At 36.9% G+C, this 20,136-nt stretch overlaps 2 protein-coding genes across 2 annotated transcripts; one reads left to right on the forward strand and one right to left on the reverse strand.

Moving 5' to 3' along the window:
- Nucleotides 1-552: 552 nt before the first annotated feature.
- On the reverse strand, nt 553-7,133 carry LOC140159129 (protein Lines homolog 1-like). The gene is made up of 5 exons (XM_072182484.1): nt 6,931-7,133; nt 6,228-6,311; nt 4,544-4,742; nt 3,080-3,703; nt 553-2,449 (listed from the first exon to the last, which is right to left on the reverse strand). The coding sequence occupies exons 1-5, from the start codon at nt 7,087-7,089 to the stop codon at nt 1,398-1,400; spliced, it is 2,118 nt and encodes a 705-aa protein (XP_072038585.1). The 5' UTR covers nt 7,090-7,133; the 3' UTR covers nt 553-1,397.
- Nucleotides 7,134-7,561: 428 nt separating this feature from the next.
- LOC140159130 (osteoclast-stimulating factor 1-like) lies at nt 7,562-18,705 on the forward strand. The gene is made up of 9 exons (XM_072182485.1): nt 7,562-7,727; nt 9,689-9,735; nt 10,413-10,463; nt 11,248-11,311; nt 12,082-12,173; nt 12,798-12,917; nt 13,621-13,699; nt 14,492-14,590; nt 15,178-18,705. The coding sequence occupies exons 1-9, from the start codon at nt 7,676-7,678 to the stop codon at nt 15,219-15,221; spliced, it is 648 nt and encodes a 215-aa protein (XP_072038586.1). The 5' UTR covers nt 7,562-7,675; the 3' UTR covers nt 15,222-18,705.
- Nucleotides 18,706-20,136: the final 1,431 nt, after the last annotated feature.

The raw sequence follows: 20,136 nt of genomic DNA on the forward strand, positions 1-20,136 counted from the left end.
CGCCACTTCTAGCTTATTGCCACATTCCTAATGGCGCATGGCAGCTATTATAGCATAAAAGAGTAAATTCTAAACGGAAAAATTGGTTCATTATCATCATCAGTCAGCTTTCTTCAACTATTGTGATCGTGGGCAAGCGAAACAATTTTGTTTGGCTGCAGCATCCCTTCAGTAAAATTGGTTAAGGGGGTACTACACCCCTCGATAAATTTGTCTATTTTTGCATTTTTCTCAAAAACTGATAACACACTGGTAACAAAAGTTAAGTATATTATAGGGGCAAGGAATCCAGTTACTACAATGGAATTTCAGTGATCCAAGACAAGCGGTTCGTTATTTATGATAAGAAATGAGGTACCGCTAGGATGTACCTCATTTCCTATCATATATACGGAACCGCTTGTCTTGAGTCACTGAAATTTCAGTGTAGTAATTGGATTCCTTGCCCCAATAATATACATAACTTTTGTTATCAGTGTTTTATTATTTTTGAGAAAAATGCAAAATAGTCAAATTACCACAGGGTAATGTAGTACCCCTTAAGTTTTTTTTTTTTAATCTTGAACCAAATGTGTTTGTACATGTAGGTCAACAGAGCAAAGTTTGACATAAAGTCATAATTCATGAATTATAACTTTATGTCCTCCTATAATAGAACTGCATGTTAAACAGCCAAAATAACCAGTAGGGTTTCTTGTTATTTTAGCTCAAAATGGACAGAAATCCTTCCCGACAATTATTATTAGTATTATTTCAGCATTTTGAGTATAGAATATCAAATTTAAAATTTGAAGGAAATCGTACATTATGGCTCTTACTTATATCTTCCACAACTAGAGTGAGTATTTCAAATAGAGGTTACCCAATTGTCTATTCTACATGAAACCCATACTCCCCCTAGAGCAGACTTCAGCTAAATCTTCCATATGGGGAGTGTGGTATTCAAATGGAATTGCCAATGGAGATCTGTATTACTACTGCAGTCATCAAATTTAATATCAACACATTGGGCCATACTGCCAGGGGCAGAACATGTAATCAATGGCCTATTCCAGTTGAAATCCATACACCCCCTGTGGAAGACATGACCTTAATCTCGCACACAGGGAGTGTGTATTTCAAATGGGGCTACCTGAATGAGTGACTCCATTTGAAATCTATACTCCCTGTGTGGGAGATTAAGGTCATGTCTTCCATAGGGGTGCATGGATTTCAACTAGAATAGGCCATTGATCGCATGTCTAAGTCCTGCCCCTGACAGTATGCATGATGTGACACAGTGACTGAAAAAACTTAACACTTTTATTGTAATATTATGTAAAACTCACTTCTGGTATTTGTATATTTTATAGAATAAATAACCTTTTTTACAAAAAACTGATAATGCATCCTTTTATTCATTGTTCATATCTGTCTTCTAACTGTTCAAGAAGCCGTAGCAATGGTTTCACATTGTACGGAAACAAACCTCTGTCGGAAATCTTTTCAACAGAATATCGCAGCCTAATAAGAACAGTCATCGTTTCATCAAGAATGGTGTTTACTTTAACAGGACGAGAAGTAATGGAGTCTATTGAGCTTTCACTGTTGCTTTTAATGGGACTAGAAGTAGTTAAGTCTATTGAACTTTCACTGTTGCACTGTTGAGGAGATTCTAATACTATATTTGGTAATTTTGTTGGGCTGCCATCACTATCTGAAGACATTTTTCTCTTTTTACATGCTGGTGTGCTCTCAATGTCATCATCAGTAGTTTGCACAGTAGACACAGTCTGCATTTTATTTTCACATTTCTCAAGACTGCCTTGCATACCTAATACTTGGACATTTGTGCAATTATTTAGACCCTTTTTATCATCATCAGCTAACTTTCTAGTCCCTCCCTCCATACTACTTGCCATCTTATCACTTGATGTGTTTGTCCTAGCCATGACACTATTTGTAGGGTTTGTTTGCTTCCCATCTATTGTTTTTCCTTTGTGCATTACTTCATCAGTACTGTCCACCTCTTTGCTGCAACTGTTTTGCGACGCCACCCTACCGGTGATACTAGAAGAGAAATAGCGCCAATCGGAAAGAATGCATCGTATATATTGCACCAAATACAAAAGAAAGCAGGTTTCATTAGATATCAGCAAATCTAAGAGCAAGTTGGGGTCAAAGGTCACGGTGTCCAGAAACTCGCTGAAAATTATATGTGGATTTAATAGATCCATATCGTCATTAGATAACCCAGTTCTTGAGTCTTGTACGGCTGGCTTCACAGGATTACTTCGCAATAGTTTGTAGAGCTGAAGGGCCATCATCATGATCAGTATGAGGCTGTCATCTTGATCGGCAAACAGTTCAAACAACCATGTACTTATCTCACTATCTTCTTTCAAGTCTAACTTGTTTATAATGTATTTAGACATAGTATGCAGGTAGATGAAAACATTCTCTACTGCTTCTGTGTAGAGTGAAAATAAGAAATTCAAAGGCAAAGTAAGTCAATAAAGAGCTCAATTCATAATTTTAATGAATGTTGCATCAACAATTTGAATAAAATACCAGTGTTGTCAAAACTTTTCAGTGTCAAGGCACGGCGCATTGACTCGCCAGGCCGCGGTAAAGGATTCTCAAGTAGCCCAATTTTTTAAGCTTCCAAAAAAGTGCCCAATACCTGATATTTGGGCGGATTTACCCGAAATCAGAACGTAAAACACCCAATTGGGCGGAAAAGCACTTGACTTTAAAACTTCCAACCTTACTGGGAAGTTACTGACCGATCAATTAATGGTCACAAAACCAATTGTAATTGCACTTTGGAGCTTCAGAGACTCAAAACCTTTATAAATCAGCTATTAAAATTGAAAGGAAAATACATGAAATTGCTGCCGCGGCCTAAGACTGGCAAAAGTAGCCCAATTTTAAGCAAGTAGCGGCATGCTTTTTTGAGTAGCGGCAAGTGATCGCCAAGTAGCCCAATTGTGCGCCTAAGGCATCACTGTAAAAGACATATCGCAAAAAGTAATTACCCTTCCCCTTGAGACAATAACACAAAATCTATCATGCATTAACCAATTTTCATTCCACCTACCTTTGTTGCTTTCATTCTGTAGTACCATAATAGCTGCTGACATCACCAGTTTCACAAGCCCTCTCATCAGTGGGTAATCGCCATTGCAATATCCACCTATCCTTTCATCTCCACTCCTCGTAATATCAATCCCACCAAATCCTAGATGCACATCCCTAGATGTAAGCTTCTCAAGCCATCCGCACCTAACTTGTGTCACAATTTTGTCCACGATATTATATAAATCAACATCCTGCAGAGTGTGTAAATCGTTTGTAGCCTGATTTTGATTATCAAGTACATGATCGAAACAAGAGTTTATAATGATGAAAATCTTTTTTGTTATTACTGGGGACAGATTGTCTAACCATAAAAAATCTGATATTTTCTGAAGTATTAAAGTTTGGCTGTCATCTGCCACCTGTGACATATTCAAGTCATATTTCAACATTCCTTGGAGTAGCTCCAGGAAGGCCATCAAGATCTTTGTCAATTCATCGGAAGAAGTGATCTCCAACTCTCCTGTGCCTTGCAAAGAATTTTTCCCAAAACAAGACTTTGACATCTGAAAGAAAGCCTCCATGAGAGATGGCAGTGCCTCTATTATCACAGTACTGCAGTATTGGGATAACAGGTGCGAGTTGTCTGCAATACAATCAATAGAAATTTAAAAAAATGTAAAGGTGTGTCCGAGGTTAGCATAACCTAGCAGTATTTACACTGAAGTATTGAGACAAATAAAGCTGACAGACATAAGGAATGGTACATGATATGGATTAAGGAAATCCCAAGGTTGATAAAAGGAGTGTCATTTCCTCCCCATGTGCATCTTTTTTTTGGGGGGGGGAATGCCAATAACTACGGTTTTGATATATTCTTAAAACAACAAAAACTCTGGAAATATGTGCAATTTTTGTCTTCCTAGACTCACTTCCTAGTAAAAGGAGACCAAAAGAAACCCTAGCTGTTCTACCTTTCAAGTAGGGTTAGGTATTTTGTTCTTTTTTTTACCAGATGACTCTAAATATCATTATACTAGTAGTATGTAAATAAATTACAATTTTTCCACTGGCTCCTCTTTTTACCAGTCAAAATACATCTACTTTTAATATCCCAAAAATAGCTGATTTTATATGCATAGAGCAATGCTTTAGCACACTATCCAGAGAGGTTCCAGAGAATAACTTCTGACATCGTAAATTGGACTAGGTGTGTAAAACAAAACAGGCTAAAAAATCTTTTTTAGTCAAGAAAAAAGGTATACACTTTTCAAATCCTCTTCAAGTGGGTTAATCCAGTTGAAATCCATACACCCCCTATGGAAGACATGACTTTAATCTCACACACAGGGAGTGTGAATTTCAAATGGGATTACCTGAATGGTGACTCCCTCCATTTGAAATCTACACCCCCTGTGTGGGATATTAAGGTCATGTCTTGTCACAGGGTGTATGAATTTCAGCTGGAATAGCCAAATGGACTTACCACCATGATGAAATCCTTCCATACAGCTGCACACATCATCACTCTTTTCATCAGTGCTTTCCTTCTGGCCAACATTCTTGAGTGTATCCAATGTGTAAACTATTTGGTTGACTTCACTTCTAGAGAACCCTTTTCTATGATTGAATATCATAGATGTGATGCTGCTAATGATATCCTTGAGGAAACTGGGTTGCACATGCTGTTAAAATAAGATCATTCAATTGAGTGAATTTTGTGACTTAATTCTATTGCAGGATTGAAATTCAATTTTATATTATGACTGCTAAGATATCTGAACCATCACCTGCAATATTATTATAAAATATTGTGATGACCTTTTCAAATTTCATCTGTTTTTTTTCTTTTTCTGGCATTTGATCATTATTTGTTAGACCTACAGAATACCAATATAATTATATTTTCAATTATACATGCCATTGGTTCACATGGTTGTACACAGCCCTCAAATTAACCCACGGCACCCATGGCATTTTGCCGTTGGTGCCCATCCCAACTGCCGTAATGCCCTCAAAATATGTCCTTTACCCAAGGCAGTCACTTGCCGTGCCCTCTAATGAAGTTGCCGTTGGTGCCCCAGCCCTGCCCCTCATTATAAAATCATCTACATTGTATCTATGTTTGTGTGTGTTTTCTTCACCTTTGAGAAATTGCTTTGGTGCCCTTCTCAAATTTTCAACAGTTGCCATGATGCCCTCTTGAAATATTACAAACTGCCGTGCTGCCTTGCCTTTTCAGTGAAAATCCAAGGCAATTTTCAACTTGCCCTAAAAAAGTTGCCGTGCCCCTTCAGATCCTGAATTCGAGGGCTGATTCGGGATCATTACCATCATTTTAAAAATGCACATTTGTTGGTAAAACCAATTATAGTGTACTTTACTTTTTTGGAGGAATTCCTTTTGGATATACATGTCTATACAATGTAGTACGGTAATTCCTAAATATAAACTTGTCTTTTATGACCTGAGTCTGACTCTGTGATCACAGTGAGTCTAGTTAAGCATGTTTACAATCGAAGCACAGTACATTTGCATACAAGTTGTGTGGACAGAAACTGTCTGGAAACTCCTTACTACATTATAAACACTAGCTGTATCCAGAATGTACCGTACATAATCTCGTTCCCAGGCAACCTTTGCTCCTTCATCATTATATGTTTAGTGACGAAGAAGCACAAACTAGGTGGGAACGAGACTATAAAAACTGTTAACAATGTGCTCAAAACTCGGCCTATATGGTATATAGATGGACGAAAGAGATAACAGACCGCGTACCACCAGTCAAAGTCTCCGCCTCATCCGATAATGAGGGCCGATTGTTCCATGAAATGCGACAGGCGAGACTGCTACGCAATTACCGCGTATTTTCATGGTCTATCGCGTAATCGCGAAAACACGCAACGCTCTATCGAAGGCACGCAGCACTGGCGTGATTGTTTGACACGGCACGATCGAACAATCGGCCCTCATGAATATGCGAGAACTGTAGCATACAATACACGGGGACTTTGACTGGTGGTACTTTCTCTGTTATATCTTACTCCTCTGTGGGTATATACTATAAACATGCTTGAAAGATGAAAGATGCTTCTAAGAATTCCGAAGTAAGAATTAATTTCTTGTGTTTGGATCAAAAGTTTAAATTTGATTCATACACTTATTTTTACCTGAACATGGTTAGCGATTGCAGCTGTGAGACACTTTCCAGCACAAAATGCTATCAAGGAGTTCTCTGCTTGCAGAAGACCTCTCTGGAAATGGAAACAGAAGATGTTGGATCCCTAGTTCAAGTCATTAAAACTTCACTTGTCAAGTTACTCATCTCAGATCAAGAAATCTAGCTTTAAATTTGCTTACCGATAGCTTCACATTCAAGGCTAGAGTCCAAAGCTATAAGTTTAACAACATGCGATCGCAACAAAAATATATTGCTGAAATCAAATTGCATTTCCAACTCAATTTTAGATTGTTCAAATTTCCAGCAAATTGATGCATGTCACTCCGTCGATCATCCTATTGATGTAAATATGGTCTCACACACCATGTATATGTGCAGTGTTATCAACATTGGTTGAATTTTAAAGCAAAGGGACACATCAGGTTTTTTTAATACGGTACCGGATTTTGTCACAATACAACTCCCAAAGTCACACATTGTGATTTGTTGAAACATGTCATATGATATGAAACACCTTAAATTACAATAAAATGGACAGAACAAAAATAATGAACTTTATGTTTTTCTCGCACAGCAAAGCGTGATACAGTAAGCGCTGTAACTTGTAACACAATCTACGCAAAGCATTCTAAATCGACATGAAGAAACTAAATTCTAAAAAGGGCAACTTATTTTTATATACATTAACATACCAAGCAATCTAGAAATGCTGCATCTTCCAAAACCATTTTGGAGGTGCCAAAAGCCCATCTGCAATGGTTAGCTTCAAACAGATCTGTCAGCAGAGAGAGTTTTTGCAGAATGACATCACTGTGTTGAAATTTGCCACTCAAGTCACACAAAATCTTCATGGGGTTGTCCTTGTAAGCGCATAAACACAGCTTCTGTGTGAGCTTTTTATGAACATATTCATATGTGTATGTATTTAGGCCATCTTTGACTTCTTCCATCATCATCTGAATTTGTATAATAGCTATCAAAATGTCAAATACATGACATAAAAGTGTGTGTATGTGTGCAACAGTGACAGATTCCTGAATCAAAACATTGACCCACGTGAGTGACCTTGAAAAGTTCCCACGATGTTACTAGTATGAAATTATCATATTTCCCTATAATAAAAAAATAAATATTTATAAAAGCTTAAATTGTCATTTGTGCTCATTAATACAAATATTGTATATAATTTAACATAGTTATGAACTTGAATAGATGATAACACTTCATTATGTGTGAGAAAAAACAGCTTACATGTTTTATTTAGACTTTTACAATAACTAAAAACACACTAAGAAATAGAACTTAACTTCCGGGTTATGTACCCGGAAATAGGAACAGTGTCAACGCACGATTGGTAAACTGAACTTGTTTCAGAGCTTCTGAATTACACTGTAACTTATTTTTCTACTTCATTGACTATTCACCAACATCAAAATAATGTCTACACCTACGCCAGTAAGACCAGCTCCGCCTCGGCCGGCGAAACCAGGTACGAATAGATCATTAAATAATTAAGCTTTTAAAAAAATGCTTTTTTAATTCTAAGTAATATTATGACTAGAGCTCCAAATCTATGATCAATCCTTCTTCATTTGTAGAACAACTAGACGCAGTATGCATGGTAGGCAACGTAAAAATATACGCTGCTTTGTGCATAAAAATTGCCACTACAATACGAGACCTTGCCTTGGCTTTTTCTAGTCATGCCGCATGCATGCCGAGCTCATGAGCTGGGGGGGGGGGCGCTGACATTCCAGCTTCAGTATGGTGAAGACTTTTACTTTGCTCCTTTTCAACAAAGTTTTTTTTGAAAACACATTACCAGATTTTCTCGAAGACAAAGTACCCCTTTTATCTGATTTAAATACTCCTATGCTGACAATTTGGCGAGGACCACGCTACCGGTCAGTATATAGGCCTATAGGTCACTTTTCTGTAATTACATTGTACTTGTATTTGGTAACACCAGAGAAGATGTAATAAAGAGGAGGGTCAACGGAATTATATCCTTGAGATAATCCCGTAGGTAATCCTGTCGCATCTATTCATAGTCCTTTATTCTCAAGTAGTTAGACATCCACTTGAAATATCCTATGATGTTATGTGTGTGACCGCCCATGGTTGACCAATTTTCACTTCAGAATTGAAAATATTTCCCATGTTTCTATAAAGAATTTGTTAAAAAGTATGAAACGTGTGTTAAGGACCTGCTGCTTGGATGGGATACCACATGTGGGTAATACAAGAAAGAAATCGAGTGCTGTAAAATTTCCCCCAAATCCACCGTTTTTGTAAATATATAAATTTCTAAAGAAGAAATTTTAGGATTTTTAGAGAGGTGATGATTGTTGATCATTTCTATTTTATTATTTTATATATTTTCCTGTCATTTCCTGCCAACCTAATAAAGATATTCTGATAATTGATAACATTCTTTATCTTAAATAATAGAGTCTGAAAGTGGCAACAAGTAGCAAAAATTATAATTTGCCATAGAACTTCAGTCATATTTTATCTGAAATCTGACAAGATGACAGGGTCTGCATGCATGCTGTGTATAGCATGATGACATGCACACACTGACCTATCCCTAAAAGCAGTTAGCTGCAACTTGTGTATCACACCCATCCCGGTTCAAACCCTATTGTGGTATTCTATTGTTAAGCAGCTAAATAGGGTGATTCATCATTTACTTTGAGTGTAACGGTCTCACACATATTTTGTTTGAGGATAGCTTGATCAACCTCCTCTTTATTACATCTTCTCTGGTAACACATGCATGGTGACCAACTTTTGCTGTGAATGGGGGGGGGGGCAAGATTGTTTGGACAACAAGCAAGAAATAGTCTTCAGGTTTCTTGGTTTTCTTTTGTTTTTATTAATTTTCAAAACTAGAAAATGTTCTTGCTTTTGTTTTTAATTTTGAGCAACTTTGAGAAATATTCACAAAAAATGGTCTAAAAATGCTAAATTTTGTAAAAAAATCATACAAAGCATGAGTTTCACCCAAATCTCAAAGTTAATGTTTGAAGCATTTTCTGGACATTTCTAGTTTTTGAAAATTAATAATAAAAAAATTACCCTAAGTCAATTATGAATGATCCTACATGTAGCATTTAGCTCTAGGTCCAGAGACACTCCAAAATCGAAAAAACAAATAAAGTGTGTGCCTTGTTAATGAGTGACATAAGTATAAAGCTTTGTATGAATTCCCTTTATGAGCGCTGCCTGCGCTGACACATAATCGGCCAATCATATTATCAATTAGTTGATTATGATTGGTCAGATGATTGAATCAATCAATCAGAACCCCACATCTGTGTTTACGCTCTCTAAATGTAAACAAGTGCCATTCTCTCCCATCAAGTATATACCTTTAAATCGCACAAATTTCTAGACATATGAAAATCTCATTTTGTTGTTGTTGGTTGTTTTTTTTGTCAATTTCAGGTCAAGTGAAGGTGTTCCGTGCATTGTATGCATATAATGCACAGCATGTAAGTAACTAATTAATCTATATTTTTGTTGGTTTTATAACTTTCACCCTCATTAACGTACACCTTCAAAAATGGTGTATAAATGGCTACAGTTTAATAGCTATAAATATCTTGACATATTGATAACACAAAGAGACAGGATCTGGCTCCCTTACGCCTTTCCCAATATGGCTTTTAGATGTCACATCCAGGGAGTTAGTCCTAGAGAAGGACCAACAAAGAGGTGGACAGACTGCCTGCTAAAGTCTTATTCAGATTTCATTTGACAGCTTAACCATCGCGTATACGCGCGCGACGTCAAGCGTGTGCATTGGACCTTGTGCAAATAATACGCGCTGGACGGCTAGCAGTACGTTTAATTTGTATTTAAAGGGAATCTGAATAAGACTTTACTGCTAGCTGAAGGCAAAAGAACCAACTCCATAGTAAACGCCAGCCATACAGTGGAAGACCGAACAGTTTGGCGGATGTGTCAGATGTGGATGCCACCACTCAACCCCTGCTGGAGTGTGCATGTACATGGCATTGGTCAAGGTCAATTATTTATAGCATGCATGTCTACAAAATAAATACAAAATAAAGTAAAAAAAAAAGATGAATTCAGTTGTTTTTAAATTGACTTGCAGTTGCATGTATGTATACTATAATTATATACGGTGCAATATATTTTCCTACAGGATGATGAATTGAGTTTTGATGAAGGTGATATGCTGTATGTTTTAGATGTGGTAAGTACCTGTTTGTTTCATCCATCAATTAAAAAGCATATAAACATCAAACTGCAACAAACAAAAGATGGAGGAGATGAAAGCAGAAAATCCAGATGAATGTTGTGCCAACGTAAAGAGGTTTGAACAAATGACACACATTTACATGCTCACTCACACCAGTTCAGTCACTCATTGACATGAAATACATAGTAGGCATATAATATCAAAAATAGTGATAAAAACATGAATTTTGGAACTGAATAAAACATATGAGCCTTCATATCAGTAGCGTAGCCAGCAGGGGGGCAGAGTGCCCCCCTTACAAAAATGAAAGAAAAAAGTGCCCCTCTGACAAAAAATAAAAGAGAAAATCAGGAGGGCAAAGGAAAAGAAAAGGGCAAGGAGCTCTTTTCACCGAAATTCAGTCCGAAAATAAAAAATTTTTGCACGCTACGCGCGAACATCGTCCCAATAAAGCCGAGTGTATTGTATGATGCAACTGTAATTTTTTCGTCTGTGCCCCCGAAATTTTATTTTGCCCCCCCTGACCAAAAAAGCTGGCTACGCCCTGCTTCATATAATAGCCAAAACAAAACTTGTTTGACCGAATAAAATGTATGTTTGTACAGCTGAAAACATGTTTTAATCTTGTTGAGAAAATTTAATCTGATAAATTAGGAATTTTAAAACCTTAAATACATTTTTGTAAGTCAGGGGTCCATTTCACTAAACTTTACAAAGCTTTTTCAGTTTCTAAATTGTTTGTAACTATAATCAATGTTTTATTTTTATTTTATTTCAGTCAAATAAAGATTGGTATAAAGCAAAGGTTGGCAACAAAAAGGGACTAATCCCAAGTAATTATGGTAAGTTGAATGATCAAGGCTTAGGTTTCCATTTTATTTGCCAGGAAACCTTTAAAATACATATATTGCACTCAAAAGTACTGTTTGGCAGAGATCCAACCGCCCAGGATAGTGGTAGCAGAATTGCAGCAAAGCAGGGCTAAAAAATTAAACCCTGGCAGAGTCAAAGTGGCTGACCGTATGGCTCTCGAACAATACTCAAACAGTAAAAAAAACACTGGCTTTTTTTACCTTTAATGTTGAGTTCTATGGGGATTTAAGGGGGTACTATACCCCCTGTCCAATTTTGTGCCTATTTTTACATTTTTTTCTCAAACATTATAGCGCATTGGTGACAAGTAAGATATGCATGTTGTAGGGGCAAGGACTACAACTACTGCTCTGAAAATTCAGCAACTCAAGGCAAGTAGTTATTGATTTATTGATCAAATACTGGTTTTCCCTCATTTTTGACTGTAACTCCACAACTGCTGTCTGTGCCAAAATAAAATTTCCAGTGCAGTAGTTGTAGTCCTTGCCCCTATAATATACATATCTTACTTGTCACCAATGCGCTATATGAGAAAAGTGCAAAAATAGGCACAAAATTGGGCAGGGGTGTAGTACCCTTAAGGTTTTTCCAAAAACGTTTGCCTAAACTTGAAGCAGAGCATTAATGCATATTTTTTTTCATTTGTCAATCCAGAAAGTTGATGATGAAGGGCATCAGTCTAGGAGGGCTAATTCTTTGTATCCCTAATTAATTTCTTTTTTCATTTTATATTTACCAGTTGAAGAAAGCATGGAATCAGTTGATAACCCATTACATGAAGCAGCTAAACGAGGCAACGTTGACTTCCTCAAAGAATGTCTTGCCAATAATGTAAGTATTGCAGTCACTAGTCCCTGCCCTTCTTGTCCCCTTGTGAACCTTTTTTCAAAATTTAGACCTTTTTGGACTGGGGTGGGGCGGATTTGGACATTTGTGGACCAAAAAGGCATTTAAAAAACCTCTATTTTTTCGCTCTCTACCCTTGCCTGCAAATTGGGACTTTTTGGGCCTTTGGCATTTTGAGGGGTGCGTTGCAGCCCCTGGCTACTGGCCTGAATACTAACCCTAAACAGTAGTCATTTGAACCCTAAATCCTAACCCATAACCTTAATCCCTATAGAGGCCCTGCATGCTTTTATCGATTGGCTACAAAATGAAGGATTTGAACCAGTGCCCTTCACCGTAATCATAGCGCAGTGCAGTCCATTCAATCAAATGTTGTCATCAACCTATTTGATCATAGTGCATTTGTTATATGTGTGAGACGAACTGTTGCGGTAGATTGCAATCATGCTTTTGTTGAATGCATTTGAATAGTCCGGCATATTTACGGTACGTTACGTCATATGCACAACCTCTATCCCTTAAACACAAGAGTGCATAGGAGATTCTTTAAGTTATACCAGTGTTTCCATGATGTCCCTAAAGATCCTCTATTGTTCCATTTCTTCACAGGTATCCGTTAACAGCCTAGATAAGTCTGGCTCAACGGCAATACATTGGGCATCTCACGGTGGTCACGTAGAATGTTTGAAAATACTATTAGGAAGACCTCGCATTGAGCTCAATAATCAGGTCAGTCTGCAGCAGCATTTTTGTATCATTTTAGAGAACAGTTCTGGTGTTACTTCTGTTGGACAAAGTAATCATGAAAACAGACGGTCCCAAGTAGGCAAGACTATGTGTTCAAGACCTTTTTAAATGAATTGAGGATTTGAATGAATTAGAGGACAATGACTGCGCATCAGTTGTCTTGAGGGTATTGGGAAAAAACTTTGCCTTTGAAACCGAGAATATTCAAAGGTCCTAGCAAAATGTTTACAATACCAGCAAAATAACTAATGCAAAGTTATTAACTTCATGCATAACTTTCAAATTGTTTGATTTAGTCTACTTTAATTTAAATCAATCAATTTGGCCGGTGTTGCCAACCCAAGTAAACCTTTCTGTCTGCGGGGTTGCCAAACCCATGATTTAATAGCCCAACTAGGCAACTATCATTGCATGACTTGGAAATGACCACCATTGCCTTTGAGCGACTTCAAAGTTTTGAAGGCTTTGAAGACAATTTTGTGATAAGATGTTTGACCAATTTAGTCTCAAAATAACCTCTCATTGATTTCTGACAAGTTTTGGCCAGATTTTTGTCAATTTGTGTTATACCTACAAAATGTGCTGAACATATATCACAAGCCTGCTGTTCTGCAGTATTATCAACTGGATAATAACATTTTGAAGCAGTTTGTAATAATTTACTGTTTTTTATACATTGTTTCAGAATAAACTTGGTGACACAGCGTTACATGCAGGCGCCTGGAAGGGACATGCGGAAGTAGTCAGAATGCTTCTCAGTAAGGGTAAGTGTGCAAGTATCAACAATCCTTGTTGTCAGAAAAAAATGTTGGAAAATATGGGTACCCGGAGTGTGCTCAGGTGCAATTATACCTTATCAATACACTCTGTATATGTTTCTAACTGCTTTCCCCCTGCTTTTTTGATGAACTACTATAATATTATTCACTCTGATGGGGAAGTGAGGTTAATGTGTTAAAGCAGCTGTTTCACTCACACATTTATGCAGCATCTTTAAGCATGTTTGTGTGTACACCAGCGCTTAGAGCGGCCGCAAGCTACATGAAGCTGCGCCTAATGAAATGCACACTGACGTCACTGCCACATCAGGGTGAAAAATGGTATACAATATATATAGGAGATATATGTATGAAATTCTAATCGTCTTCGTCGTCAAGTCCTATGGGTCATGACTGACCATTTGGGGTCATGACTGACCCTTTGTGACCCTGTTGATGATGGTATTCCAGCAGCTTCTGTCTTGAGTCAGACGGTGGGCTGCGACGAGAGAAAGGCCTGTTAATTGTTTAATTCCATCAGTCCATCTAAGCTTCTGTCCACCTCTTCTACGACTACCTTCTATGTGACCTTGCATAATTATCTTCTCAATGTTGTCACCCTCTCTTCTAGAAATGTGGCCAAAATACGCCAGTTTGGAACATTTTATTTTTTTGCACATGGTAGCATGCTTTCCAATTTGGTTTCTTACAAATTTGTTGGTCTTATGTTCTTTCCACTATATTCTCAGCAACTTCCACCAGAAATTGTAATAATGAATCCCTAATCATGTTTTGCAGGTGCTAGAGGCGATATCAGGAATAAAGAAGGGAAGTTAGCATTTGACCTTGCAGCTAAAGATCCAGCTACTGCAGCACTTTTAGAACCACACATTCCAAGTGAGTACCAGTATGGGAACCACCCCTAACTCTTTAATGTGTGCAAGAATTTGTGCGAGAGTTGATTTGCAGATTTATGCCAAAATTATAATGTGGCCATATACAATATCAAAGACCCTAAGATACAAAATCTACCAGTGTGCACTATTAATGATCGTGTGTATAATGCACAATGGTAGATTTTGTACCTAGGGTCTTTGATATTGCACAATACAATTGAACGTGTATGGGCGGTATTATAATTCTGGCATAAATCTGCAAATCGACAGGCTGCATATATATACAGGCTGTATCAAAATGATTGGTACCCATTGGTTTTGATGTTTATTGAAAAAAGCCTACTTCTTCGAAATGCAACATAGGATCCTCTTGAAGGGTCAGAATTTAAAGTTTATTACCTTTTCTCCTGTTAATCTAACAAAAATTTGTGAATCTTAAGTTGAATTTTGATGGAACAGTCTTGTCCATAATCACTGAAAACTGATGGGTACCAATCATTTTGATACAGCCTGTATGGGCCACATAACTTGGGCATTACTGAAAATGTTTTCTCATTGTTTGTCTGTTTGCTTGCTTTTTTTCACCAGGACTGGATGATGAAGACTACCTTGATGATGAGGATTCTGATTAAATACACCAACACCTTTTAAGGAAACGCCAGCACCTAATAAGGAAACGCCAGCACCTAATAAGGAAACACCAGCACCTGATAAAGAAACACCAGCACCTTATAAGGAAACAACAGCACCTTATAAGGAAGCCGACTTTGAACAAACTAGAGAAACATAGCAGGGCATATTGTGAGAATCAAAATCAGATCAAATAAATTTTTTACATCACTTTAGCTTTGGATAAAATTGTATTAAAAAAAAGTGTGTAGCAGGGCATATTGTGAGAATCAAAATCAGATCAAAGTATTTTACATCGCTTTAGCTTTGGATAAAATTGTAAAAAAAGTCACTACAGTAAGAATGAGCTGGTCCAGTTGAAATCTGTACACCCCTGATCCCCCTATGGAAGATATGACCTTTAATCTTCCACACAGGGGGTGTAGATTTCAAATGGAGCCACTCATTTAGATAACCACATTTGAAATTCACATAAGATTATTGTCATGTCTTCCATTTTGGGTGTATGGGTTCGGTTGCAACTGGAATAACCCATTTTGGAGCAGACGACACTGAATGGGTGGCCCCATTTGAAATCTACACTCCATGTGTGGAAGATTAAGGTCATGCCTTCCATAGAGTGTGTATGAATTTCAACTGGAATAACCCATTGTGGAGCAGACAGGGGTGTAGATTTCAAATGGAGCCACCCATTCAGGTAACCCCATTTGAAATTCACACTCACTGTGAGGAAGATTACTGTCATGTCTTCCATTTTGTGTGTATGGGTTGCAACTGGCATAACCCATTTTGGAGCAAACGACACTGAATGGGTGGCTCCATTTGAAATTCACACTCCCTGTGTGAAAGATTATGGTCATGTCTTCCAAAAGGGGGTGTATGACTTTCAACTGGAATAACCCATTTTGGAGCAGACAACATGGAATGAGCGGCTCCATTTGAAATTCACACTCCCTGTGTGGAAGATTAATGTCATGTCTTCCATAGTTTTCTCCAAGTGAAATATCTCCAAAAAAAGGTAAACATTGGCATGAATGTATGAATCCATTATTTATGTGTATAGATATTTATCTAAAGAACAGTAAAACCTAATTAATTGCAATATCTGGGTTCCTTTAATCCTCCCATAAACAGTTTCTGGGATCCTCGTATTAGAGTTTATAATTCTTCATGCAAACCAGTTTGTACATGTAATATGTTTTTTTTGTAAAAGTGATGGGCAAATCTCTTCAATCTCTTAATTCATTTGCTGTCAAGTAATTTAAATATCTAACTGAGCAATATTGACCACTATAGTGTGTCTCGTCTCAAGTTGAGAGTAATGCCACTGTTGGATTTTGAAGTGGCAGATTCTAATCGAGTGTGTTTACGCGGTTTCAATGCCAGCATACAGAAGCGCGCGAAAATTTTTGACTTTTCACCCCCCCCAACAGTCCATGGTGAAATCAGTCATGTAATCATACGCAACAAGCCCATTTTTGACCTTTTTTCTTTAATTTAATTTGTCCACAGCAGAAAAACAGTGGTTAAAAACACACACACAAAAAAACTAGCATTTCACACAGCTTTTTTTACTATAAAAAAAAAAAGAGCATAGCACATGGTTTTTTTACCAAATGTTTGAGATAAACTTTTATTTTTGGGTGGCCTAAAGCGGCTAAACTACACTAATCAGCCAATTACTAACATAATATACAAATGTACATCAAGTTAGGTTTGCCTACCTCATATTTTATTTCAAAATTGTCAGGCAAAATTGTTTTATTTTAGAAAATGTTAATTTAATAGACATTTTGCAAAAAAAATTTCATAGTATTTAGTCAAAGCTGTAATGGAATTTGATATTTGAATGATTTTGCTCATGGTATTTCAAACCACATGTGATGATGAACAACTCAAGTATAATTTGTAATACAACATGAAACATGGGAGTTTTTTTACCCTTGATACTTTAAGCCCTCACTCGGGTGTCTATTGCAGACGTATGGAGGAATATGAAATAATAATTGCTTGCATGCTGACTTCTGTTAATCACCATCCAAAAACCCAAATGTAGTTGCCAACTTATCCATTGCAGTGGTATGTTACTCAATTGGTAGTCAGTATAGACATAAATGCACACAAAAATGGGCAACTTTGGGACTATTCTACTTGAAATCCATGCACACCCTATGGAAGAAATGACCTTAATCTCCCACACAGTGGGGTGCATATTTCACATTGAGTCACCCATTCCAGTAGCCCCATTTGAAACTCACACTCCATGTGTGGAAGATTAAGCTCACTTCTTCCATAGGGGTGAATGGATTTCAACTGGAATAGCCCAATGTAGTTCAGCAGGGATGGAGCTCTACACGTACCTTTAAGGTTAGCAACTATTTTAAACTGTTGCGATGTGGTAGTTCACAGCATCTTGCGAATGGTAGTGAGCTTTGGCAAAAATTGCATTGACCATTTCATAGCGAGTGTGTAGAAGAATTCAAATATCACAGATATACTTTGTAGGTCCTGTGGTTCTTAAGTTATGTTGTGAAGAGGGCTGAAACAACAACACTTTTGTAAAACGTATGTAACTCATTAACAACAAATTGTTGTTAATGAGTTAAATCAAGCAAGTTTTCAAAGTATATGATTTGTAGAATGAACTTTTGCAAAACATCAAAGTGTTATTTTTCAATAATATATTGATTTAGATAATGAAAATCAATTTTTTGGCTGCTTCGACCAACATTACCGTGTTTACCCTTAAATGTTAACCCTAAGTAAGCTTCCAAAGTATCCTTTTTTCATTCAAGTGTTGAAATTAGACATACAAGCCTATGTGGTAGGCTATAGCAGTGAGTTGTATATATAAGTTGTGTATTATATATAAAAAGGAAAAGAACCAGTTACAAATTTTATTTTTGTGGCAGGATTTTGTCACTTTCTGGACGTGTATACCGTATTCGACCTAATTAGCGCCCTTTAATAATCATCTCAACAGAATTTTTTGAATGACAACTATGCAAGCACCCCCTTTTCAATGCACTTGTACATCTAAATTCTGTTAAATATCTGAATAAAATTACATTCTAAGCCTGTCAGTTTATGATTTTGAACATCAGATACACTGTATTTTGAATGTTTTTGCTTGTAAATTCCAATTTGTAACTTTCATTGCAAATTTTAATAAGTGCCCCTTAAAAATGTCTGGCTAAGTGCCCAGGCAATAATTAGGTCAAATACAGTACATCAACTTTTGGATTTTGATGTAAATTTTCTATGTGGAAATATTTTGTTTTGCATTTTGCAGATTTTTTGTGATAAATTTTTTGTTTTTGAAATGAGTGTAGAGTATAATTATCAAGCTCTTTGAGCTCGTAGGTACAAATCATTATTTTTTATCTGAATGAATTATGTTGTAAATTTATAAAATATATTAAATTTAGCAGAAACATAGATATTATGATTTATTCAACTTAAACAGAAACATGAATACGGAGAAGGCAATTAGAGAATAAATGATAGGATTTTGTCTTTTGCCTATCCAATATCGTGTCATAATGGATGGGCTGGCCAATATTTTGAGTAGTGGATGCCGGCGCGGCCGGTATCCACTACGATAAAATATCGGCCAGCCCATCCATTATGACACGATATTGGATAGGCAAAAGACAAAATCCTATCATTTATTCTCATTCTTATTCAGTTTTAATGTAATTTTTGCACGAAAAACTGCCTTTTTTCAGAAAAAAATAAAGTTACTTTTGTGAGGACATCCCCGTTGATTTAAATGAACGAAACCATCACGAACATCTAAGCCGCCGAATCGCGTTCTTAGTTCTCGCACGTGTATTACGCGAACGCATTATTGCGAGATCATTGAGGAGCAACAAGCGTGCAGCCGTTGCGTGGCGTAAGCGCGCCTGACAAATATCACTATCAACTATTGTGAGATATTATACACCAGAAAACCAATCAAATTACGTGAATTCTATACAAGACGCACTCATTGAATAAGAATTATATTTAAATTGTAGGATAAAATGTACTAGATTTCTTAAACATCAACTCTTAACTCATGTGTATTAATTTGTTACGGATTCAATTAGGTGTTTAATTAGTATAATTGAGGGCATGATCAATTGTTTATGCCCAAGGCACAGCGGAGAGCATAAACAACTGATCATGATGAGCACTGTTTTAATATACATTCCATAACATCCCGTGATTGTACCGTAAACGTTCGCCTAATGGTGCTATAGGCTCCCTTGACATAAGTGGAATTTTAGGCACAACCTAAAAGTGTCCTCTCGTAAAATTCCTACCAGCAAATAAAGGCACAGAACTTTGATTCTTGTTGGGATTTTAGATGACGGAGCTCTCTATTTGCACATGAAATTTACTCCAAGACAAAGTAGCCCAGGTGCGCCATTAGGCGAACGATTACAGTATTTCATCAAATAATAACAAAAAAATAAGGTTAACATTCTTAAAAATGTGTTTTTCCAGCATTTTTTTTATATGGAAATCGTCACGCTATTAAAGCACCTTGGCATTAATGTTGTTAATGCCCTGCTAGTTGGGACAGGTCTTAATCGTTACTCTCAGATAGTGTGTATTCCAGATCGATCATGTAGGAGAAAAATGTTTGACTGACCAACGGCCATAATGGCCAATATTGTAAATGGACCAAATAATCATTGGATGGCCACATCTAAAGACTTGCATCTCAACTTCCTAATACTCGGGTCAACTATAATACTGGGCTTTAATATGCAATTTTTGAAATGTTGAATTACTTACTGAGGTATCCGAAGGGCTTCCCATTTCTATTTTTCATCAAGTCAAGCATTTTGGGGGCTTTTTAGTTTTTTATGTCATTTCTCAATTGCAATTGGTCTTGAAAACATAACATAGGAATTTAATTTAGCTTTT

Source organism: Amphiura filiformis, chromosome 8 (assembly GCF_039555335.1).
Source record: "Amphiura filiformis chromosome 8, Afil_fr2py, whole genome shotgun sequence".
NCBI classification, from domain to species: Eukaryota; Metazoa; Echinodermata; class Ophiuroidea; order Amphilepidida; family Amphiuridae; genus Amphiura; species Amphiura filiformis.